Consider the following 25,294-nt stretch of genomic DNA (forward strand, 5'->3'; position numbering starts at 1 on the left):
ACCATAAGGTTCAAAAGACATTCTGACTTTTTTTTTCCTGAAGTCTTGCAGATGCTCTCTTCTATTGAAGTTGCTGAGCTTTAACGCAAGTATCTTTTGTTGTGACTAGTCCTCAAGCATACCCATCTCTTATTGCCATCTGGTGGCAAAAACAGTCCTTTAACAGAAAATGAAAAAAGTATAAAAAGAATTTAGATTGGTGTTTGAGCTAACACAAATTATCTCAGAGACTTCATCAACAGGAAGGCATTTGGAGATCTTTAAGGACAAAAACTAGAAAGGTGCTGTAGTGCCAATAGTAGGGGAGGGACTGGGCACTTTGCAGGGAGGAAAGGAAGGCATTGGCTGCCATTTTCTGGATCCCACTGTCTGGCAGCTACTCATTCAGATGACAAGCAGGGATGCTGTAGAGACCAGAAAGATGTAGGAGTTGCGTACCCCAAAAGCTAAAAAGTGACATCACCATGGGTAAAAGGTGGTAGTGATTGTGACCCCTTCTTGACACAGTGAAAGACTCGTCACCCAAATAGGACTGATGTGCTGGAAGAGGGATAGCACTGCTGGTCTGAAACCTGAATTTAAGCTGATAGTATAAGGTTGCAGAGACTTCAGATCTTCCTTTGCAGTTGGAAATCTTCCTTGCTGCTGTCTGTGTGCATGTATTAGTAAGTGCCTGGAACAACCTGAGCGGATCAGCTGTGACTGCTGAGGTCTGGCAGCATGGGTTTGAGGGCTGGGCCAGTTTTCCCACCAGTGCCCTCAAAAAAGGTAAGGGCTTCAGCTCATGTTGGGACAAATGAATCGTACACACGAATACTTGATTTTACAAGTGTTTTGTCTGAAAGGTTTTGTTTCCTTGATCCCAGGTTAATGCTCAGTGACATCAGGAAAGATGGAATCCCCTCTTTGAAAGACTGAAAGATGGCTCTATGTTTGCCCATCTTCAAAAAGATAATAAAGAGAAGTGACAGATCAGTCAAAGTCCACTTTTAGGAAAAAGAAATCTGTAATTAGTTATTAAGTAACACTGAAAGGTACTTGAGATGAATAGCAGCCAACAAAAATTCATCAGGGGGAAGAAAACCCTGCCATATCAGACAGGGTAACAGGCTTGTAAATAAAATTGTGGTAGGTGTCTTTTATCTTGGGTTCAGTAAGGGTTTTTAAATTGTCTCATGTATTTCTCAGGGCTGTTCCATACCTCATCACATGGCGTACCTAAATCTGCTCTCTTTAGCTTAGAGACAGGTTTATGAAAGATCTCACGTGTGTATGTAGTTTAAATGGCTTGAAAACAACATTGGCTATTTATTGTTAATCTAGCACAATAATGTTATATTGTTATTAAATCATAAAAGCACGTGGTGGAAAACGAGGAACACTTTCAAAAATGTTATCCTGCAACACTTGTATGATTTGTATAATTTAATCAAAATTGAAGAGGGAAATAATCACTTATGACACTATGATTGTATGCACTAAAGAGAACTGTGCTACAGTGGCTTTTTCATTCTGTGTTAACCAAGGTGATTTGAGTCTGGGGAAAAAAAGAGTATTCTACATGCAAAGACAATATTAAATTTTTTTTATCGAATTGTCCTTTCTCTTAATGTAACTTCAGTTTTATACAGAAAATACATGTCTGAAAACCAGGCATTAGACTGGATCACTTTTTCTTGTCTGGCTTCATGTCCATTCCTGCAAAAATGTAAATAAAATGTTTTCCTGGTGGTGTTCTGTGTATGAAAGGTGAAAACTGAAGACTGCAGAAGCGCATGTGCTTATCCAGTCTTGGCTAAAGGCACCGTTGCCAAGGACAGGCTAAGGAGCAAAACAAAGTGCTGCTTGTTCGTTTGAGTTTTTATTCCGTAGGCTGTGCGTGGCATCACAGGTTATAAACTGTTGTAAATTCTATTTCTTCAGAACTAGTGGGACCGCAGATGCCACTGGGAGGAATGAGCTTTTGATAAATATTAACACAGCTGAAAAGTAGTAAACATTTTCATTTGAATTACCTTAAAACCATTTCAGATAGGGACTCTTCTTTCCGCTTAACACTTGGTAACAGAAAAGAAAGGCTTCCTTGACTGTCAGCTGACTCAGTCAACTGACTACAGCTAGGCACCATGTATTAATTATTGTATTTTGAAACTTTTTTCTGAGAAAACCTGATGAACCACTGAAAAAAAGGAAGTCACTAAGTACATTTTATTTTATGCCAGGAGCAGTGTATGAAGAACTGGGACAAAATAAGAACCACTTGTCAGCTCTTTTTTCCAGTTTGTAGCTATTTGCCAACCTTGAGATGACAAATTTTACAAATGTCAATTCTGAAATGTTTTATTTCATGTACCATATTATCTTTCACTTTGAAATATTTGAATATTCCTTTTTTTAATGAACAGTTGACAATGAAATATACAAAATCCCCATTCATTGTCATTTTGCTACTAGAGCTAAAAAGGAATATATAAGATATTCTGGAATTCTCAAGTTGTCAGAAATGAGACAGAGGTTTTTGTAAGGTGCTCCCTTATTTTTAAAATAAGAGATGTGTTATTTTTGTCTGAGCAAGGGTGGGTTTCCCTGTCCCTCATGCTTTGAATCTGGAGGGATTATGGTATTGTAGCACAGAAAGGTTGGTGTCTATTGTTTTCCCCTCCACTCTCTCCTTTTTTGGCTTTCAGTTTGCTTTAACTATTATGGTTTCAAGGGTTGTTTTGACTTTTTTTTTTTTAAGAACTCTGTCAACAATAGTAATAAAGTGACTTTTGGGCAACAGACTTGAGTACTGATTACGTAAGGCTCTCTATTAATCCATACTCTTGGATCAGGTCTCCTGAGCTGCTGCTCTTTCTTTGAGTACTAAGCAAGCTCTTTGCCCTGACGTTTGAAGGCTTTTCACCAAGAAATGTTTTCTAGGGAAGAAACACCTAAATGGAACTTTGAGATTGGGCCTTGATTGCGGGATGAAATGAACATACACGGCTCTGTCCAGCTTTTCTCCAGTCCTACTGCTTAGACCTTGTGGGGACAGTATATGAGCTTATGTTTGTGACTACCATTTATGTCATAGTTTCTGATGACAGCCTTGTTATGCAAGATAAACTTTTGTGTTCTGTTTTTGCCCTATTTGAAGGAAGAAGGAAGAACCTCCAGTTTTAAAATCCTGAGATGTGCTTTTGAACATCTAGGACAGGAAATTCAGAAGGATACAATAAGTAGTGTCAGTATTTGGATTCAAGAGTGAAAACAGGGCCCTAGTGTAAAGTTTGAGTCTAACAAATTAGACTGTATCTATCCCTGATTCCTGACTGATGCCCTTTTAAGGTAAGAGGAAGACTTAGGAATTCATTGTTTTCCCACTTCAGCAAAGTCACGGCTGTAACTACAAAAGCTTTTACAAACTTCCTAAGCATGGTTTGGATTTGGACTACAAGAAATATTTAGGAAATAAGGAGATGTGTTTAAAACCATTACAGTGTTTTAAAGTGATCTTACTTTCATGATGAATGTGTAATATAGGCTGTTAGATTTTGAAAACAACTGCTAATAAACTTTCATGATACAGAACTTGAATTACTTTTCTTCAATTTATCGATGCATTACAGGCAAATGTAATCAGATGAAAACTCAGAATCTGATTCACAATCTGTTCCTTATTCCATTAATGTAAACGGTATCTATTTGAATCTTTCAGGTTGTTCCAGAAGTTGACATGCTAAAGATAAAAGCAGTAAATCATATCCAGTCCACTTGACTTTTTAACCAACTCATTCTTGTTGTAGGCTGGTTTTCATCTGTGCAATCATATCTATAGCATGTGCTCATATATAATGCTTTCCTGATAGCCATGATGACATCCTTTTGTGCATACACATCAGAAGAATACTACGGGCTTGAAAGTGGGTGTCCAAGTCTATAAGCCTGTGAAATACAGAGTTGCTATTGATATTTTTCAGAGTATGCTGAATTTCTACACTGCAAAGGGAGGAAATTTACTGATTTTGATGAAGTTCGTCAGGAAATTGAAGTGGAAACAGATAGAATAACAGGAGTGAACAAAGGCATTTCTTCAATTCCTATTAATTTAAGAATATATTCTCCACATGGTAGGTAAAATCATTCTACTTTATATTTCTGTCATGTAATGTATTATTTAGCTCTGTCTGTCTAGCTATATCCTTTTGTATGTGTTCTCATTGTGTGGTCAGAAGTCTTCTTGGATGAAAAAACTTTTGAGATTGAGTTGAACCAAAAGTAGATATGTATCTGGAAGAATTCTCAACTTTCCTTGTGTTACAAAACCACTCTGCGGTGGAGAGCTGTTGCCACTAGAGCTGGGCAGAATGCAGACTCTCTCTTACATTTAATATTCTCATGATTTAAAAATATTCTCACCCTGTGTCAGGATGAAACCAGTCTCTCCCCCAGTACACATACCATTAATTAGTAGCTCACTAGTAAGACAAATAATAGGAGATGGGAGACTTAATGGCAAAACTTCTTTTTGCCACCCTCCAGATTGATTCATTGATCAGTGATCTAGAAAGTCACTATGTGTCCCTGCCCAATTGGATGTTTATTATTCCCTGTCACTAAAAATATATTTAGACAATAAGGGTGTTTGAAGCTGCTTTCTGTTATAGACCCCCAGTATAGATCAAAGTTAGTTCCTCTGGTTGCCATCTGCCCAATTTAATGATGGCAATCTAGAGAAAATGTTTTGCATTGAATCTGTGTTCAATACAGGAGAAAAGTGGTACATTTGGCTGAAACACTTTATTGTTTTAGCCACCTCATCTGATGTCTTGACTGTGAATCAAAGGACAGAAAGATTAAAATAAGAGGAGAGGTAATTAAAGAGATGCTGAACCTCCCTTTGATATACCATGAGCAGCTTTGTGTCTAAGCATATGCCCCTGAGCCCTTCTCTGCTCTACAGATGTGGCATAGCTAACTGGAGAGGAGCTGAACTAAATGCCCTGCCTCAAAGCTCCTTTGTTGAACATGCTGACTCCAGGAGAAAGTGCAAATTTCCTACCTAATGCTCTTCCTTTGTTTTATTAGGATCAGTCTTTTAGTTCAGCAACTGTTGTCTGTATTAGCCAGACCCTAAATATACTTCTGGTGTTTCCTTTCTAGGAATCGCATTTTACTCATTTATCAAAAGGGTACCATGTTACCCCAGTACTGGCTGAACAACCTAGGATGGTTCTAGCTGGCATCATGGCCTGTACTGGGGAAATCATGTCAGAGGAAAACAGGTTTTCTTAATGGATAAACCTTTTCATGTTTCTTAATTTTCTTAAGAACCAGAACAACATACCCCAAAAACCCTTACAACAATTTTACTATGTAACTTTGGCTAGCTATTGACTTTTTTGGAAATTTCTTAATTGGCAACACTGTTTAAAGCATAGTCAGAGAACGACTGTATTAAAAATTAAAAATAAAAAAGCCTGTTTTGGGTTGATCTGAAAGATGCAAAGGGAATGGTCTGTGTTCCTGCTGGCGGAAAAAGCTCAGGAATCCATGTTCATTGGTCCAAGAGCCTTCAAGGATACTCAGCATAAGTATCATTCTCCTATGCCTGTTGTAATGTTTAAAATATTAAGTAGTACTAATAAATCAGAGATGAAAGACCAACAGAGAAACAAGTGTACTTTTAGATTGTCAGGCATTTTATCTGAACCATTGACAATATTTAATATTTATAAAGGTAATTATGTGGGGTTTTATGTGACTAAAATTTGTCTGCAGCCATAGATGTGTAGACCTCTTTAGATACATCTTTGCGTGCTAACCAGTTTTATGATACTGTGTTTTCCATATAGTCTTAAGCCTGACTCTCATTGATTTGCCGGGAATCACTAAAGTGCCAGTAGGGGATCAGCCTCCAGATATTGAGCAGCAGATCAGAGACATGATAATGCAGTTCATCTCTCGAGAAAACTGTCTGATACTGGCTGTGACTCCAGCTAACACTGATCTGGCCAACTCAGATGCACTGAAGTTAGCTAAGGAAGTGGACCCTCAAGGTAAGCACTTTTTGTATTCAAGTGCAATAACATGATTGGAAGTAATTGGTCAACTCTTGTGTGAAATATAATTTGTAACATATAATATAGCTGTGTATGTATATGTTCTCGTTTAGGCTTCAACATCACAATAACTGTTTCTTAGCTCAGTGTAATTCAGGTAATGATGCTGTAAATGTATTTTTAAAATTTTGTCACTATCTCTTATAAGCAGGTGGGGTAATGCTGACCTAGAAATTTTTGTAGTATCTAGCAAAATGGACTGTGCTACTGATGGAATTTCTGGATATTCAGATTATATATTTTATACAGTCATATCATAGGAACGCTGAGCCTTGTTAAAGAGATTTGAAGAACACATTTCAGCACTGGCTATGATGGTCCCTGCTTTTCCAGAGGTACCATAACTTGCAGTTGTAGCTGGTGTTGTGTGACACATGCTTTGAGAACGTCACGTATCTGTTGTTACATAATTGTAAGATGTAATTGTTCTTCCTAAATATAAATCATTCTTCACTATCTTTTTCCCTTTTTACTCCTGTCTGCACCCTGGTCAGGCCTTAGGACCATTGGTGTGATCACAAAATTGGATCTGATGGATGAAGGAACAGATGCAAGAGAAATTCTAGAAAACAAGCTACTCCCTCTTCGTAGAGGTGAGCATGTTCAGTTGCTTATGTTCTTTGCAGTCCAGAAGGTGTTTTGGATATGGGTGATGTTTGGGAGTCCTGGAGGTGAATCAAAGGTTATGCTGGACTTGATAATTTCCTAGCTTTTACTGTATCTATTCAGCAAACATAAGATGGCTGTGCTAAAAATATCCTACAGGTAAAATAATTTTATTTCTGGGCTTGGAAAATACACCGCGTATTCCAGAGGAAACAAGAAATGTCAGCACAAGCTGAAGAGCCAGTTTTATTTTCTGTGCCAGGTTGCTGTCCCTTGTAACAAAGGAATCTTTTTTTCTATGCATATGACAGAAGGAAGCATTAGAGTTTTTGTAATCTCACTGTAAATCAAGTTTTGACCCCTTCCAGAAATTTTCCATGTGATTTGTTCTGGCAGCTACCATCACAGTTGCTCATACTGTTAACAATATCAAGAATTTTGATTCTAGTTATAATTTCTTGATGAGACCACCATCTCCTCCTGTGGAGCGTACTGGTCCAGCAAATGAGAAGAAATTTTCCTGTAATTTGCTTATATCATATGATATATCTATGTAGACCTGGGTGTGTGATTTGATTTTGTTTCGGGGTTTTTTGTTTGTTTGTGTTTGAAGTGGTTTCTTTGGGATACTCCAAAGTTTCAGCTATTTCTGTATTTGAATTGGTGATTTAAAAGGAAGCATATCTGTTATATGTAAGGTGATTACATTAATTGTAAACAATATATGAAATGCCTAAATTGGAAAGTTTTGATTGAATTGAGGCAGTCTAGTTATATTTAGTATGAATTCAGTAGTTCAGGCAATAGCTGCATTGACTTCCTCATTGGTTTTATGTTGTTTTAGGTTATATTGGTGTTGTAAACAGAAGCCAGAAAGACATTGATGGGAAGAAGGACATAAAGGCAGCTCTTCTAGCAGAAAGGAAATTCTTTCTTTCCCACCCAGCGTATAGGCACATGGCAGATCGTATGGGAACACCATACCTCCAAAAAGTTCTAAACCAGGTAAAAGCTGAAGCCTTTGTGGTGAAAGGCAGCTTTTCTAATGAAAGGACCAATACAAAATCTTTATTAAAACGAATGTTGGTCAGTGAATCTCATTCATTCTTTTCTGCTTTTAACCTTTTAAATTTTCACAATGTAATTAACAAAGCTGTATATTACATGTAGCATATGAAAACTTACTGTGAGAAGTAGTTTCTGACTTCTACTGATAATTCTGCATTCCCTCTGTTCTCTTGAATACTGAATATGAACATAGAAAATAAGATTCAGCTCCTCTGCTGGAAGTATACCATCCTATTCCTCAATTATCACACTTCTAGTTTAATGGGATTTTTAGAATTCAAATTCAGAAATAAAAAAAGTACATTTGTAGAAATTGTATACCCTGAGAGTTCACTGTATCTGTACTGTAACCTCAAAATCTGCACTTTATTTTAGTTTTTAATAGAAATATTGTGTTGTATACTAATGACATAAATGACAAATAGAGTAATTGGAACACTTTTTTCACACTACCTTTATTTTTGCCGAAACCTTTGGTTTATTTCTGAGTTCATGCCAAACTGTCAGATCATAGCTTTCTTCAGCAGGAGGTAGAGGTCTGCTTCCCAGTTACCTGGAGGAGAAACCCATAGCTTACTGTCCTAATCAAGACACTGCCTATACCAGACTTGGAGGAGTATGTAATTCTCTTCACTTTGTGTCTTTGGATATTGCTCTTTCCGTAGCACCGGCCCTTAGCTTGAATAGCATGTGACCCTGATGATGATGTATCTCAGCAAGTCATGCCTGCCTCTCTAAAATTACTGGTGATGCTATGTTTGGGGTTTTTTTAAACTCAGCTTACCATCAGACCAGTGGTCTTGGCATTCCTACAAGCCAAACTTCATAGTGTTTTCTCTGGTTCACTGTCAAAGTGCAGCTTTTGGTATGGAATAGCCAAAGACCAGGTCAGCTTGGTTTTGTCCATTTTGGACAGCAGCTGGAAACAGCGGAAAAGTTTTTGATTAAGGTAGGAAACTAAGTGGCTGAGCTGCTTAATTTCTTGCTACAGTGACTTTGCAGCTGTCACTTGACAGCCAGGTTATGGCATGCTCCTGACTCGCTCAAAAAGAAAGCTACTGTCATTTGTTTGTGTCTCAGAACCTAAATCTTCAGCAGGATGCAAGAACTCACTTGTATCCTGCAATTTTCTCTGTGTTTAGGATGTGCTTAGGATATTTTGACTCTTTTTATATCTTGAAATTTTAGTCCACGTGTCTTAGTTTTGAGATTGAAGCATGAGCTTGTACTCTTATCTGTCCTGGCTTGTGTTACTTTTATGGTACTATTAACTTTTTTGTGAGCTGTTTCATAAATTTACCTATTTCAGTATGAGCAGTTGGTCTTCTGTTGTTATTGCTGTGTGTAGAATATTATATAAGGGAAGATCTATTTAAATTTTATCCCTAAGATATTAGGGATCTATTAGTGTTTGTGGTTTCAGGTGATATTTAAATTTTTCTGCATCCACAAGGTGGTGCTCCAGGGAAACTCCAGCTTTTGATTTTGTGCCTGTGGGGTCTGCTGAACAACTTTTATTTTGAGTTTTCATATTCTGGTATGTGACCTTCTTAATTGATAGCTTGTCTGACTGGGGCTGGGAAGAGGGTTTGCAGCATAGTGCAAGATGTCCACTTTGGTTTTAATCAAGGAATGGGTACAATGCATGAGGAAAAATAAAATTATGGCACAGGTAAGACATTGATAGTGCTGTCCAAACACATTATGACATATGTATTATATATATATATGCAAAAGTGAGGTAAGCCTTTTTTTCTACTCTCCTTCAGTGTATTCCCCAGTACTTTTAGGTATATCTTCAGAAAAGATGACTGATAATCTTGCGTGGTAGAACCTTTTTCAGCCAAAAATCAAGTGTTTAAAAAACCCGTAGAGTTCTGTATCATTAATATGAGGGCAAAATCTCTTCCCTTTAGTATAGTTTGTACAAAGGAGTAGAAATCACATGGAGGTGATTTTTCCCAGTGGTGGGAGAGTCCCAAGTCAGCACTCTATATGTCTACATTTCCTTCTGTCTCTGTTCTTAATGGGCTGTAGATGCTCAGAATCTCTTTCTTGTCCCACATTGCCTTGTGGCTGTAAAGTAAAGGGGTTGTCATGCTGAACAAGTATATAGGGAATTGGAAAACTCCCTTAGGAAAAACAGCAAAATGGGAGTGGTGATATCAGTGCTGAGTGATGAGAGGTAATTTCAAATTAAATACGTAATGCGTATAACTTTTTTGTGTGTAACTAAACAAGTATGTAGTAACAGGGCTCTGAGTGAGAGGATGAAGGATTTTTTTCAAGGCTCCTTATAATGTGTTTGCAAAAGGGATATTGTATTGTTCTTTAACAGTCCTTGTTGCTTCAAAAATTGAAAGGAACTACACTGGTAAACTAGTGCTGGTCATGGCTGATATGCTTGGCAGTCAGAAGGAAATAGTTGTGCTTTTGCTTTCATCTTTATTAACAGTACAAAAGGACTTTTATTTGATTTTTAGCAACTTACCAATCATATTCGGGATACCCTGCCAGCCTTCAGAAGCAAACTCCAGAGCCAGCTGCTTTCTATAGAACATGAAGTAGAAGTATACAAAAACTTCAGACCAGAAGATCCAACCAGAAAAACGAAAGCCCTGTTGCAGTGAGTGTCTAGTCTTTTGTCTGCTTTTCCACTTTGTATGGGTTTGTTTTTCTCTTTTTTTTTTTTTTTCTTTCTGATAGGTTCAAATTCAAAGCTTAGGACACAGTTAAGGATTCTGTATGCAAACTCCAAACAATTCTGTGCTTGATATTCCAGAACACTTTATTTACTCTACAATTTCAGCAGGGTTTTCACTAAATTAATTTTAGTAATCCTAGAAAAGCAAGAAAGCAGAACAGGAAAAGGTACAAAGAGGGGCAACATAGATGATCAAAGGTAAGAAACTGCTTCTGATTGTATAGACACATTCTTCAGCCTGCCAAAAAGATGACCTCAAGCAAGGGGAAGAGATTGTGTTAGAATTCTGTAAGCTGAGGAGTCTGAAAGCAGAATAGGGAATGCTGCTTCTTCCAATAAAAAAATCTTGGCTCTCCAGAAGAACTTGAAGATGGCAAGGTCAAAATTAATCATAAATGGTAGTCCTTCATGTGATGTGAACCTAAGCCACAGAGCGCTTTTGCTGCAGTAGCTGATACTAAAAATTCACATGCTTTCAGAAAGTAGCTAGGCAAGTTCTTGGGGTTGGGGAAGATATTTAATGTTAGTAAGTACAAGGACAAAATCCTGATGTATGAAACCCATGAACAGCAATTTATTGAGGCTGAGAGTATTCTGGAGAAATATTACTGTGTGCTTGCTCTGTTCTCCTGTGCACTTATTGTTGGGTCATGGTATGTCTTTTTCTGCTGTAGTGCAGCCATTTTTAGGTTTAAGTGATAGTGTATTGGGGTGGATAAAAACCTCTTTCTTGCAATTTGCCTCTCTGAGCCCATATCTGACAAAGAGCAGCAAAATCGTTGATGTGATGAGCCACCTGTGCTTGTGTTAAAACTGACCTGGCCCTTGACCCTTTGGGGCTCAAGAAGTCATGGATTGAACACTATTGTTTTTTGTTGGAGGAATTGCAACAATTTCTAGAGCTAGATTATTATCATAAGTTCCGAACTAGAAAGCTTTTTCATTGCTGATGTCACTGTCCAATTTTGGTCTCATCCACAAAATGTCTGTCTGATGAGACTTTGACACTATTGTAAAGTGATGGAACAGAGGTGACTGTTCATCTGACTTTGAATTAAGTGGAAGTGGAATCAGAGCCCTTTCTTGTGATTTTTAACACTAAGGAAAAAGGGCAATACTGACATTTCAGATTGAAGCCCAGTTAGCATCTGCTGCTTTGTTTCATGCAGCTTTCTTAATTGGTCTGTTTTCATGGATGTTTGATACTCAGTACTGCATACCTTTTCACCTGAAAGGTCTGCCATTCCCTTGCCCTCTCGCTCTCTCCCCATCTCACCCTCTCAATTGCAGCCTTATGCAGCCACTTCTATGTTCACAAGCAAATAAAATTTACCTCTTAGAAGAGGAAGCATCTAAAGGAAAAAAAAAAGGTACATTTTCTCTCGCTCATCTCCTCTCCTTTATGACTGTTGTCACATTCCTACTCTAGCTTCGAAGGTTTTCAGCCTTCTGAGTTCTCTGGGATAGATGGTAATAGCACTGGATTGTGAAAATGTGTAAGTTTTGGGCAGGATTTGTTCTCTAATTACAAGTCAGGCGTTCAGAAGAGAAATGGTCACCTGAACTAGAGAGGCTTTCTGGAGCCAGCTGAAGACTTTGATTTACTCCTTGTTTTTGTAACAACTGTGTTCAAAGGAGTAGACATGAGCCTGTCCCTCAAGACTTCAGATGTTTTGGTTGTAAAAACAGAGGGATATCACCTTTGACTCCTCCATGACAGTACAGCACAGGTGTCTCTTTCACTCTGTGTGTCTGGTGACTTAACTGCTAGAAACACATATATGAATTGTTGTGAATTGTTAGGTGTTGCTGGTTTCTCATGTTTGTTCTACTATTGTAACGTGTTCTAAAGGAAAAAGAATTATATTTCAGCCTAAGTCATCCTACTTGTTACTTTTCTGCATAGTTTTTTCTAATTCCTTTGTCATAGGGGTGTGTGTGTATGTGTGTGTGTATATATACACACTTACATATATACGTATATATATAGGAGAAAGGAACTTCTTGTGTCAGTAAAAATTCTCAGCACTTTCTCTTTTTTTTTAGGGTGTGGAAGGTAACATAACTAGAACACCTTCCTCTGATTCTTGAGAACAAGTTCCATAATGCATATTAACAACAAACAAACAAAAAAAAACCACCCCCCAAAACCCACCAAAAAACCACAAACCAAAAACCAAACAAAAAATCTGCCTCATCCCATAAGATGATCTAAAATTTCTGCAGTCCTCTTGAAAAATTGAGTCTGGGGCCCTATACTTACATCATTTCTATAATTCTGTTAGCCTGGCCGTATAGGTATCTGAAGTTTGTGTACAGTTAATATGCAATGTTACTTTTTGGCAAAATCTGTCATATCAAATTTTATGACCAAATGCCTGTACTTTAAAAAAAAAAAGAGAGCTATCTATGAATCTTCTATAACTGGAGGAATTCTCATGTGTGTTCTTCTAAATGCTTCTGCTGCAGAAGTCTAAGTACAACCATGTAAGCTGGAGCTTGTGGTACTGACAGCTGCCACACTGATGTGTTAGTGCTGCTTCTTGGGCTAGCTTTTTGGGATGGGAAAGTAAGTTCCTTAGCAATCTCTTCCAAATTTTCCAGCACCGAATCAGCTTAGTGGCTTGATTCACATCATGCTATTGGACTGTATCTTTTTGGAAGGTATTAGAAAGACCAAAGGGTCGTTGTGGAGAAGTAAGCTCTCCGCAAGTGGTACTTTTTGCCCTAAGGTGGGAGATTTTTGCTTGTGGTGGTCTGCCCCGTTGAGCTCTGCAGTTTCTGTAATAACAATCTAAATATGGATGTGCCTTTCTGTTCAAATACAGTAAGTATTATAACTTAAATGTCAGGACTTTTATTTGCTTTTCTGCTAAAAAGACTGCTGTCACTTTTTCTTCTCCTAAATTAATTAAATAAATAAACATTTATGTAATAAATGATGGTAGCATTTACATTATTGTGATCATTGATGAAACATGAATGTAGCCTGGTAGCCTGTTGTATTTGTAGCTGACTTTAATATCCACTTTAATAAACAGTATTTTTAAAAAAATACATTTATGAAGACCGCAAATAATATACTGAACAATGTCCTGCGAGAGAAGGGGTGCAGGGAGGTGTGTGTAGGTAGGGATTTTATGGATTGGCAGCTTGGCTGAATGAATGACTGTTATAGATACTTTTGTCAATTCCTAAAAATGTTTTAATAGGCACTAGTAGTCACGTAGTACTGAAGTAAGAGTTGGTAGTTGACATGCTTAAATGGTTGTGTTTGGTCTTTTTTTCTCCCCCCCTTTGAAATCTAGGATGGTACAACAGTTTTCAGTGGATTTTGAAAAAAGAATCGAAGGATCAGGAGACCAGGTTGATACACTAGAACTTTCAGGAGGTGCCAAAATCAATCGTATTTTCCATGAACGTTTTCCTTTTGAGCTAGTGAAGGTATTTATCCATCTTGCTGGTATGCTTTGTGTTTTATTTATGTATTCTTATGTTCATACTGATAGTAGTAAAGCCAAGATAAGGTCTGATTGGAAGAACTTGCTCTTAACTGTGGAAGAGATTAAACGAAGTTATAATTGAGACATTTGTCTTCATTTCTAGTTTTGGATACTGAGACATGCTAAGAATTCTGAAATGTAGGAATTAGAATATAATTATAGTTCCAGTTCTTACTGTTTTCCATGCTTTTTTTGTTGTGTTATCACAAATGGCGTCTTCCTTCTGGTTAGATGGGGCAGGCAAACATCTACAGTTGGTAAATTTAAGTTGTTGTGTTCAAGTAGTTAGTACCTATAAAATTAGAATTATGGAAAATAGGCCTTTTTTGTGCTTTCTACTTCATGTACTCAGTGCATTAAACCAAAGCCAGCTTTCAGTCCTACACATTCAATGTGGGAAGTGGAGCAGAAACAAATTTGGTGTTTTGAGATAACATTTCTCCTCTCGATACCCATCTTGCTTACCCATCCTTTGGGTAACAGAATAAATGGAGGCCTAGTGGGGTGTGAATTAATGAAAAATGGTTTCCTATGAATGTGTTACATATTCTTTGATTATTTTTTTTTTTCTTTCTCTACTTTGACTTCAGCTTCTCCTCACCATGTACTCTACTGTATTTCTGGTCCCCATTTTTTTTACACTTTTCCTAAGCTTCCTTTCCACCTGCTTTATGTTCAACTGCCTTGACGTCCCCTAACTTTCAGTTGGGTAAGAACCAGACAGGGTTGAGGCTGGTTCCAAGGTCTAAATGTGGTAGGTCAACTACTGGTCCAACAGAGCAGATGACAGTTGGGCTTAGGTAATGACCTTTTCATTTGTGACAACACTAACTTCTCTTCCAGCTAGCTGGCTTTCAAGAAGCTTAAAGGAAAGCTTTGTAACTTCATAACTGAGACCACTCATCTCTTAAATTTGGTTGAAAAACAGAAGAATGGGAAGGGGAGGATAAAGAGACCATAATCACAGAACTTGCACCACTCTAGGAAACCAGGCTTAAAAAAAAAAAGGACGTTACATCTTTCAAATCCTGTTTCTGGCTTACTCTATCAGCTTTGCAAAATTGTTCCAGCTGTTGGTATATCTGGAATCGAAGGGTGCATAATTTTCAAGGATCCTTACTGCTGCCTGTAGCCTTAGTGTTAAAATGTTTTAAAATACTTATGCTTTGTTTAGCATAATTAGAAGTGAACATTTTGCCAGCTGAACTTGCCTGTCTTCCAGTTATTATGGGAGAGGCTATATTTTCTGTTTTACTAATAGCTTCCCCTAATATGACCTCATATGCTTTTGTTCCTCTAGATGGAATTCAATGAGAAGGAGCTGCGGCGGGAAATAAGTTATGCCATCAAGAACATACATGGTATCAGGCAAGTGCTCCCATGTGTTCAAGCCCAGTCACATTATAGAGGGTGTGGTGGTCATCTTAAACTGTGGACAACACTGGCTGTTGACCGCAAGACTGTGTCACTAACACACGGCTCCCAGCAGCTGAATTTTTTTTTTTTTCTCCTCCTTTACACTGCTGTTTTTCAGGTAGCTATTTTGGACCAAACAGTTGGTTTGCCCAAAGAGGTTTAATTTACCTTGAAATGCTGGAAAAGTATTTTACAGAGAAAATAAATTACTTTTTCTGGTATTGTCTGCAGTTCTGTTAAGCCTGTATTCCTGAAAAGTTGTAAATTTTAGAGGGAAAACTTGTGTCTTGATATGGAAAAAACCTTTCAGCCTGTGTCATGGCAGACTCCTTGCACTATCTTACCCCCCTTTATACTCAACTGTTTCTTGAAATGACTGATTTACAAATGAGTTGGATGAGGTTTCATGTTGTGGATATGTCTGCAGTATGCTATGGAGTTTGGGAAGAGGAAGTATTTGGGGTTTTTTTGTTTGGAATGACCTAATGGTCTCACTTTGGAATGATTAGTCTCTTTTGGTGGGACACTTTGTCAGATGCACACCTGTTTTGTGGGGTTTTTTTTTGACAATAGAACAGATTCCAAAATGCCTGGGTGGTTCTTTTGATTTTTTTTTTGTTGTTGTTTTTGTTTGGGTGTTGTTTTTTTTTTTGCCCCCTCCCTCCTCCTACCCGCTCGTGAGTAGGTAATATCTTTCAAAAGTATTGCTTATGAGCTTTGTTGTTCTTAGTGTTTTGGAAAATGTTCTTTGCATTACTTGTATAATAAATTTTCAGATGGTTGACTCAAGTAGCCAAGGTGGAGTATTTGAACTTTTCTGGCCTTATTGATGGAAAGGTGTTGGTGAGCAATTTATGATAGTTAACTGATAGTTTTGAGCATGTTCTTGTGGTTTGCTTCTTTAAATAATTTAATCTGTCAAGATAGACCTTTGACAGCAGTGTTCTAACAAGAAGTAAGGCCTATGTGTTGAGAAGTGGTTCTGTGAGGTATTTGTTAAATAGGTTCATATACCCTGCAGTGACCAACTGTGAAATTCTCTGTGTTAGGACTCTGAGTAGCAGAATGACTTTTCCTACTGTGAATGAAAAGTGCAGCTATAGGATTCTTATGGGTTTGCTATGCAAGTGATTGTACATGGAGTGCATAGAGTGCACCACTTCCTCCGAGCTCAAGATCGGTGCATCCCTAGCAGGAAGAAGTCAAGCAAATGAGCCATGAGACCTGCATGGATGAGCAAAATGCTTCTAGAGAAACTCAAATGGAAGAGGAAGGTCACAGTATGTGGAAAAAGGGGCTGGCCACTTGAAAGGAGTGTAGGAATGTTGTCAGGGTATGCAGAGATGCAACGAGGAAGGCCAAGGCACACTTGGAATTAAATCTGACAATACATGTCAAGGATAACAAGAAGGGCTTCTTCAAATACATCACCAGTAAAAGGAAGACTGGGGAAACTGTGGGCCTGCTGCTGAACAAGGCAGGGGCCCGGGTGACACAGGAAGCAGAGAAGGCAGAGTTACTGAATGCCTTCTTTCCTTCAGTATTCACTCCTAAGTCTGTCCCTCAGGCATCTCAGGCCCCAGAGGTGAGATGGAAGATCTGGAGAAAGGAGGACTTCCCCTTGGTTGAGGAGGATTGGGTTAGAGATTACCTAGGCAAACAGCATTGCCGCAAATTCATGGGCCCTGATGGGGTGCTCCCGCAAGTGCTGAGGGAGCTGGAGGATGTTCTTGCAAAACCATTCTCCATCATCTTTGCAAGGTCATGGAGGACAGGAGAGGTGCCTGAGGGCTGGAGGAAAGCAAATGTCACTCCAATCTTCAAAAATGGCAAGAAGGAGGACATGTGAAACTGTAGGCCAATCAGCCTCCTCTCCATCCCCAGAAAGGTGATGGAGCAGTGCATCCTGGAGGTCATCTCCAGACATGCAGAGGAAAAGGCGGTTATCAGAAGTAGTCAACATGGGTTCACTGAGGACAGATAATGCTTGAGCAACCTGATAGCCTTCTGTGATAACATGACTTGCTGGGTAGATGAAGGGAGAGCAGTGGATGTTGTTTACCTTGACTTCAGCAAGGCATTCAACACTGTCTCCCATAACATCCTCATTGGTGAGCTAAGGAAGTGTGGGTTAGATGAGTCGGCAGTGAGGTGGATAAAGAACTAGCTGAACAGCAGAGCTCAGAGGGCCGTGATCAATGGGGCAGAGTCTGGTTGGAGGCCCGTAACTAGCAGTGTTCCCCAGTGGTCTGTACTGTGTCCAGTCCTGTTCAACATATTCATCAGTGACCTGGACAAAGGGACAGAGTGCTCCCTCAGCAAGTTTGCTGATGATACCAAGCTGGGAGGAGTAGCTGATATTCTGGAAGGCTGTGCTGCCATCCAGTGAGACCTGGACAGGCTGGAGAGCTGGGCTGAGGGGAACCTCGTGAAATTCAACGACAGAAAGTGCAAGGTCCTGCACCTGGGGAGGAACAACCCCATGCACCAGTACAGGCTGGGGGCTGAACTACTGGAAAGTGGCTTTGTTGAGAAGGACCTGGGAGTGCTGGGGGACAGCAGGTTGATCAGGAGACAGCGATGTGCCCTTGTGGCCAAGAAGGCCAACAATATTCTGGGCTGAACTAAAAGGAGTGTGACCAGGAGGTTGAGGTAGGTTATCCTCCCCCTCTACTCCACCCTAGTGAGGCCATATCTGGAGTACTGCATCCAGTTCTGGGCTCCCCAGTTCAAGAAGGACAGGGAACTACTGGAGAGAGTCCAGCGGAGAGCTACCAAGATGATCAGGGGGGACTGGAGCACCTCTCGTATGAGGAAAGGCTGAGAGACCTGGCTTTGTTCAGCCTGGAGAAGAGAAGACTGAAGAGGGATCTTATCAATGCTTGTAAATATCTGAAGGGTGGGTGTCAAGAGGATGGGGCCAGACTCTTTTCCGTGGTGCCCAACGACAGGACAAGGGGCAATGGGCACAACCTGGAACACAGGAAGTTCCACCTACACATGAGAAAAACCTTCTTTCCTGTGAGGGTGACAGAGCAGTGGAACAGGCTGCCCAGAGAGGTTGTGTAGTCTCCTTTTCTGGAGACGTTCAAAACCTGCTTGGACACTTTCCTGTGCCCCCTGTTCTAGGTGTCCCTGCTCAAGCAGGGGGGTTGAACAAGTTGATCTCCAGAGGTCCCTTCCAACCCCTATCATTCTGTGATTTTGTGAGTGCTGCAGCTACCATTCATCCTTCTCTAAGGTTCAATGCACTGCTGAAGAGACTTTACTGCATTATATCAGTTCTGTTCAGAGTTATCACAGTCATCTTCACATAGTAGGGCATGTTTCTACTTTTTATATTCTTACTTACAATGATGCTGTTTTTTAGAGAAGGGAGCAAATTTAGTTCTGTGGAAGTCTGTGTAGGGATTGTTATTACTCAGCTGTAAGCCTCTGCAAATGAACATATAAGCAATTCAGTAAAAAAAAAATCTTCCTTGCATGATGTTTTTATTACTGTCTTATATAGTCTTTTATGTCCACAGAACAGGTTTGTTTACTCCAGATATGGCATTTGAAGCCATTGTTAAGAAACAGATAGTCAAACTGAAAGGACCTTGCCTAAAAAGTGTGGATCTGGTGATGCAAGAGTTAATCAACACTGTCAAGAAGTGCACTAAAAAGGTAATTTGCAAAAAGATCTGGTAATGTAAGTACAATGTAATGGTATAATAGATAATATAAAGCCTGTCTACATTTTACGGTGTTATAAGAGATTTCTGATCTAGTCACTTGACGTACAGAGTAAGACTCTCTAAAGTAATTCCAGCTTCTGCAAAGCTCTCAAAACACTGTAATGCTGGAAATGTTCGTTTTTTGATTCCTGTGTCGTGTGTGTGTATATATATATTCATACACACACCTGATGATTGGAGTTTTTTTTGAGTCAAGAGTTGCCCCCAGTTTCCTCTTTAAAACCATGTTTTCATTGGTACTGAAAATGGAATGTAGGCAGCAATTCCAGGGACGTGTAAATCAGCAAAAAAGACTGTACTTTAAAGTTTTCTTTTCCAATGCTAGTAAGTCGATGAAACAGTGAAATTTTTCTAGAGCAAAGGCCTCAAATGTGTTCAGAGACATCTATCAAGGAGAGAAGAATGCTCTTTCTGTATTGAAACTTTACTGGGTAGCACCACAGTTCTTTGCAGTGTAATGGGTCCACAACTTCCTCCTGTGCTTTTTTTCATACACAAGCTCAAAACTTTTGATCTCCATCAGTCAAGAAGTTAGAAGTGGAAAGCTAGGAAGACTTCATCTCCCTCATATTTGTACATCCTTGCATTAGTGTTGATGAATGAGCTTGCTGCACAGAAGTGTTGAACGTTTAAGTGGAAAGAGCTGCTGAGCATTGAATTTCCTGATGTGAAAGTTGTGTGCACCAATTAAACTTTTAACTCAAGATCCTGCAAGTGTAATAAATAAAGAAATAAGTTCATCAAAACTAAACATCACATTACTCTGAGTATTTGGGAATGGTTTTCCTGAAGTGTGTGAAGTGCGTGCTAGGGTTGGTGTATACTCTTAGAATGAAACCTCAAAGGTCACAACTCCCCAGCTGTGGCTAAGGAAACATGTCAGATATATTAATATGAAGCTTCCCCCCTGCACACTTTTTACCTTCATAGGAAAGTTGTAATCTATAAATACTGAAACTCGCTTGTCTGGAGCATTGACAACTAACAGTTGCTGACTCTCTTTTCTCCCATTACTCTGTGATATTCTAGAAGATCCCATTGACTCTTGTATACTTGTTAGTTAACTGGCTACTTTTATTGTCTCACCTTCTGTTCATCTGTCTTTCTCATCGTCTCAGAATGCAGGGTACCCTAATAGTAGCAAGTACAGGAGCAGTTCTGGGATGTGAGCACAGGTACGCCTAAACTGTTGAGAAGAAATATCCTGTCACATCCTTTGCATTTTTCTGAATAATGCAAATTTTTTTGTACCAATGAGCAGGTAAAGGAGCTATTTCTTAAAACAGGAAAGGGTGACAATCTTTTTGACAAAGATCATTGAGAAGTGGATTCACTGCAATATTTTGAGCAGAATTTCCAGATTTTTTCACCTTTGTCAAGGTTTGATATGTCACTTGAATTAATTGTGCAAATTCTTTTCCCAGTGCTATTGGCCAAATTTACTGTGGTGTTTTGCTGTTTACATTTTTAAGTGTTGTTATTGAGATGTAAAGATGTTGCCACAAGGTGGAGCCTTCAAAGAACAAGAAACTTGGAAATTATTTAAAGTGCCACTCTGGAATTAGGCACAGTAGAAGAGAGAGGCATGGAGAAACTTCACCCCAAGGCTGATAAACTGTGGTTTACATGTCCAAAGTATCTTCTCCTTAGTGTTCCATGGAGCAAAAGCACAGAAACAATCCAAGGGGTTAGGTCTCTCCAGTTTCTCTGGAAAATAACCATTAATGGAAAGTAAGGCTTGCTTTGCAGTTTAGTTAACTTTTAGCCCAAGCATTTATAATAATTGCTTTCTTCCAAAGAGGAAAGCTGGAGGGTCATCTGTTTGTATTCTACTGAACCCACACTGCAGGTATAAATTTCTATTAATTTTGCTTTTCAGTTGGCAACATATCCAAGGTTGTGTGAGGAAACAGAAAGAATTGTGGCTGGCTACATTCGTGAAAGAGAAGAGAAGACCAAGGATCAGGTGAGAATAAATAGGAGATATAACAGTTTGGGGAAGCATGTGAAGGAGGAAAGTTTTCTACTTACAAAGTACAGTAGGGTAATGAAAGGTTTTTCCTTTTCTTTCCCACTTTCAGCTGGCTGCACATTTTAAAGAGGGAGAGAAATTGCTCCTCCACCATTGAGCTTTGACAGAGGAGACTAGAACTGTTACAGAAAATCCTAACCTGGTCTTTCAAGATTAGGATTGGTGGCTTAAAGTAGTGTTGGCTTGTTCCTGTGCTACAGTGTGCCATCTTCTTAGCTGTGCCACAATAGCTGTTTGTGGGAAATCGATTAATGGTTAAACGAATGCCCACAGAAATACCCAGCCTTTTTTCTACTTTGTTCCAGGGTTTTTTTAGCATACTGATCCCATGTTCTGACTACAGTGAGAAGCAGTTGTACTGGGACTTTTGTTGGAGGGACAAGCTTTCCTTCAAGTTGTAAAAAAATTTTTTTCAGTGAAACTTGTTTAGAACATCCATCACCCAGCTAAGCACTCCAAATCCAGGAAAATTCAGAGCTTAGATTACATGTGAGAAAATCCATGGGAAGTGGAAGCAGGAGTTATTGTCTGGAGAGTGCAGAGTGTGACAACAGAAGTACTTGGGAAGAAGGGGCTAGCAGAGCTCCTAAATTGTTCTGGACTCCTGGCTCTCTAGTCCTAGGGAGCTGTGCAGCTGCTTCTTTTCCTTTAATCTGTGCTGTGATGTAGTATTAAAAATAATTTTAAAAAAATTGTATTTGCTGGACTTGTACTTGCAGGGAGTTCTAGTTAGTGCACTGAGTTATTTCAAAATTTGTAAGATACAAGTTACTTAAAATAATTGAGTATTTTTCTTATTATTCTGTTCTTCATTGTGTGCACGTACCTGACAATTTCCCAGTACAAAGTACAAAATTCCAGCTTTTTATAAATGCCAAGAGCTGGTCAAATAGGTTATTGTCACATATTCACAGCATTATTTATGCTATTAGCAGTTATAATTAATAAATCAAAACACTAGTGAGGATATTTTCAGACGTAAGAGCTAGGCCCAAATATCCATTACCTCTTGCCCTGAGGCACCTAATACCTTCTGAAAATTGTGAAGAATTTGGGAGTGCTGCTGTGTTTGAGGAGCTGTACGGAAATAACTCCATATGCTCTGAAGAGATTAAGTGCTACCATTTGGTAGCAATAGGTTTCTTCCTTCCTCCCTGCTGATAAATGGGAGTCTGAAAAGATGGGGAGAAAGTGCAGTCTCATATATGTTCAAGAAGCTGTTCAAGGCTGAGAGTGAGCTTTCTCTAATATCTTAGCAAGTTCTTTGCCAAGTTAGGTTATCAAGTTCGAATCAAATTCTGTCTCTGGGTTATTGAAGGACTGGCAAGTAGTAAGTACACAAACATTCATTGTGTTCTTTCATTGACTAGCCCACCTCTCAAGGCAGATGTGTGCACCAGAATGGCTGTCTAGTACCTGGATTGCACATTTTCTGGCCCAGGGCTTGCTTACCTGTCACTTCTTTGCGTAGTACCTAAAGAAAATTTAGGTACTCTCATTTTATGTTTAAGGTTTGGGTTCCTTGCTGGCTTGGCTGGAATGCTACAAATAGGCAGAATTTTGCTTAACTTGCAAAACGTAGAGCTAGAATCTATGCTATATATTATTAAACTCTCTCTGGCAATGTATGAATTATCTTAATGAAGTGGACAAGGGCCAAGACAGTGAAAAACAAGGTCTGTCAGGAAAAAAAATTAGGAAGAGGGAATCTTCTCTAGTCTAGCTTATTAAACAAGCACATGAACACAAGTGGTGGGATTTAGAAAATATTGTTGCTTTTGGCTTGAACAATTATGAAAGCAATATTTAATAATGCAGAAAACTCAAAGTTTCTATTCTTTTTCCCCTTCCTCTTCCTCAGTTTTTCTCCTTTACCTTACCCATCCTTTTTTCTTTCTCTTGTTGCCTCTAATAGGTGCTGCTGCTGATTGATATCCAGGTTTCTTACATCAACACTAACCACGAAGACTTCATTGGCTTTGCAAAGTATGTATATACAGAGACTTTGTTGTAAAGACACTGTCAGTTTGGTGGTGTTTTTTGTTTTTTTACTGAGTTCAAAACACAGGTCCTGAAGTGTGACAGTAGAGATGGAAGCTGCAAAATCCCAAACATACAGGAATATGCTCTTTCTCAATATACACAGTGTTGAACTCTGTCCCACTTGTAGGGGATTCTTTACCCCAGTTCACAGTCTTGGTTTTGCTGAAGCTTATGTCTTGGTCTGGGATTGCATGTATCTCAGGAAGTAGCTCTGGCAAGCTGATGCCCTCACTGTAGCCATTTTAGGACCACAGAAATGTATGATATTGGTGGTCTTTCTACATTGTTGTTAATGCATATTTTGGGAGCTGTGATTCAGTGTGAAATGGATTTGTTCAGAGTAATGGATGTCACTGAATTATAAGTGTGCCTGCTGTTTGGCTGTAGAGAATAATAGTAGCAGAACGCCCTGCAGGGCCTGGTTTGATGTTCTCCCTGCTTGACTGAAAAGGCTGTGAGAATATTCTCTAGAATGTTCTCCCTCAGCTTCCAGCAATTTGTGCCTCAGGGGCTTCATAACCAACATTTTGACATGAGTAAAAACATTGAAGATGTCTTCAGTCTTTGAAGAATAAATGTTTCTTCAGTCATATTCATGCCATATTTGCCATAACAGTTTTTAGAATCACAAGAGGTTTCGTCCATGTGGGTTGCTGGCAACAAAATTTGGCACCACAGTACGTATTACACTATTGCCTCTTCTAGTTAGCACTGTGAAGGAAGGTCTTCATCTTTGGCAGTATGCCTTGAAGGTTTAAAACATGGAGTTCAGTGAGCTGACAGGGGAGAAGGCAAAGCCAGGCACTGTTTATGTGTTTTGGTTTGAGCAACTTTCTCTAGAATTATTTGCAAGTCCTAGATATCTTTATCAGTTCTCTTGACAAATAACAGGATGATGTAGGAATGGTAGATGGCCTTCTAGAGGTCAAGATAACAACCTGCCTGCTATTTACTTCTCTTCCTCCTTTTCTGACAGGAAAAACTTGCTAAAAACACACCATATATATTTGTGGTGTGTGTTGTGACCTTGGAAAGTCACATAGTCCAACCTCCTGCTCAGAGGAGGGTCAATGCTGAGTTCAGACCAGGTTACTCAGGGCTTTGTCCAATCAGATTGGAAAAATTAAAAAATCAGAGATTCTCCAGCCTCCCTATGCAGCCTGTTCCAATGCTTGCCTCTACTTACTGTGAAAAGACTTCTTGTGTCAAGTTGGAACCTTCCATGTCCGTCTGTGATCCTCACTGCTGTGTCTTTTCCAATAAGTTGCAATGCCTGAGTTCAATTTCTTGGGAAAGCTGCTGCTTCTTTTGCCAGTTAAGATCTAGAAATCCTCAGCTGCTATGCGTGGGGTATAAGCAGATAACAAATGACCCTTTACTTAAGTTTACTGATCAGTTTAAGCAAGTATTCCTATAGGTTGCAACTGATGGGAAGGGAGGTATCTTTGTTGACTTGTGCTCAACTGGAAGAGAAGACCTAGATAACTAAGAGCAATTTAAAATGTAAAATACATTAATTTATGAGCTAAACAGTAGAAAACACATATTTTGAACTATAATATTATTATTGTTATAGCAAGTATGTTAGAATGGGAAAATGAAATAATTTTGGGGTACCTTATGGGCTTCTGCAGTATCTAAACATCCTGGACTGTAGACTCCCTGGATTCCCTAGTGTTTCCTTTATTTTGTTGAGTCTTCTTGCCAGTTCTCATGTGACTGGTGTTTTCTAAGTGTAAGTCCTGCTATGAACCTTATAAGAATGAGAGCACAAGACATTTCAGACTACCTTGCAGCATTGAAGGGCCTAAGGCAGGTACAGGGTGATGTGAATTGACTTGAGAAAGGATTAAAGAATGCCAGTATTTAGAACAAGTTTGCATAGTTATGAAATTGTGAAACCTGAGAACATTAACGTTTGTCTCATTTAGCAGAACGAGTGGTAAAATGTTGGCATATGGACTGCTGTTTTGATAGAGTGTGGTTGGAAGGGCAGGATCAGAGTTGGGATGGGGCTGAATTTGGAGCTTCAACAATTCTTTGGATCAGCAGCTGCGCACAAAGCAGTTGAAGGATTGGCC

General features: G+C 39.1%; 1 protein-coding gene across 6 annotated transcripts in view; it reads left to right on the forward strand.

The window, feature by feature from the left end:
• The window catches only part of DNM3 (dynamin 3), a 180,888-nt gene that overhangs the window by 21,329 nt on the left and 134,265 nt on the right, over positions 1-25,294 (forward strand). For all 6 annotated transcript variants that reach the window (XM_064454643.1, XM_064454642.1, XM_064454640.1 and 3 more), the window contains exons 3-12: positions 3,963-4,112; positions 5,838-6,041; positions 6,599-6,697; positions 7,555-7,715; positions 10,262-10,404; positions 13,791-13,926; positions 15,286-15,353; positions 18,929-19,067; positions 21,018-21,104; positions 23,086-23,156. In XM_064454643.1, coding sequence (XP_064310713.1) covers positions 3,963-4,112; positions 5,838-6,041; positions 6,599-6,697; positions 7,555-7,715; positions 10,262-10,404; positions 13,791-13,926; positions 15,286-15,353; positions 18,929-19,067; positions 21,018-21,104; positions 23,086-23,156 — 1,258 coding nt within the window. The remainder of the gene's footprint in view (positions 1-3,962; positions 4,113-5,837; positions 6,042-6,598; positions 6,698-7,554; positions 7,716-10,261; positions 10,405-13,790; positions 13,927-15,285; positions 15,354-18,928; positions 19,068-21,017; positions 21,105-23,085; positions 23,157-25,294) is intronic.

Source organism: Phalacrocorax carbo, chromosome 6 (genome assembly GCF_963921805.1).
Source record: "Phalacrocorax carbo chromosome 6, bPhaCar2.1, whole genome shotgun sequence".
NCBI lineage: Eukaryota > Metazoa > Chordata > Aves > Suliformes > Phalacrocoracidae > Phalacrocorax > Phalacrocorax carbo.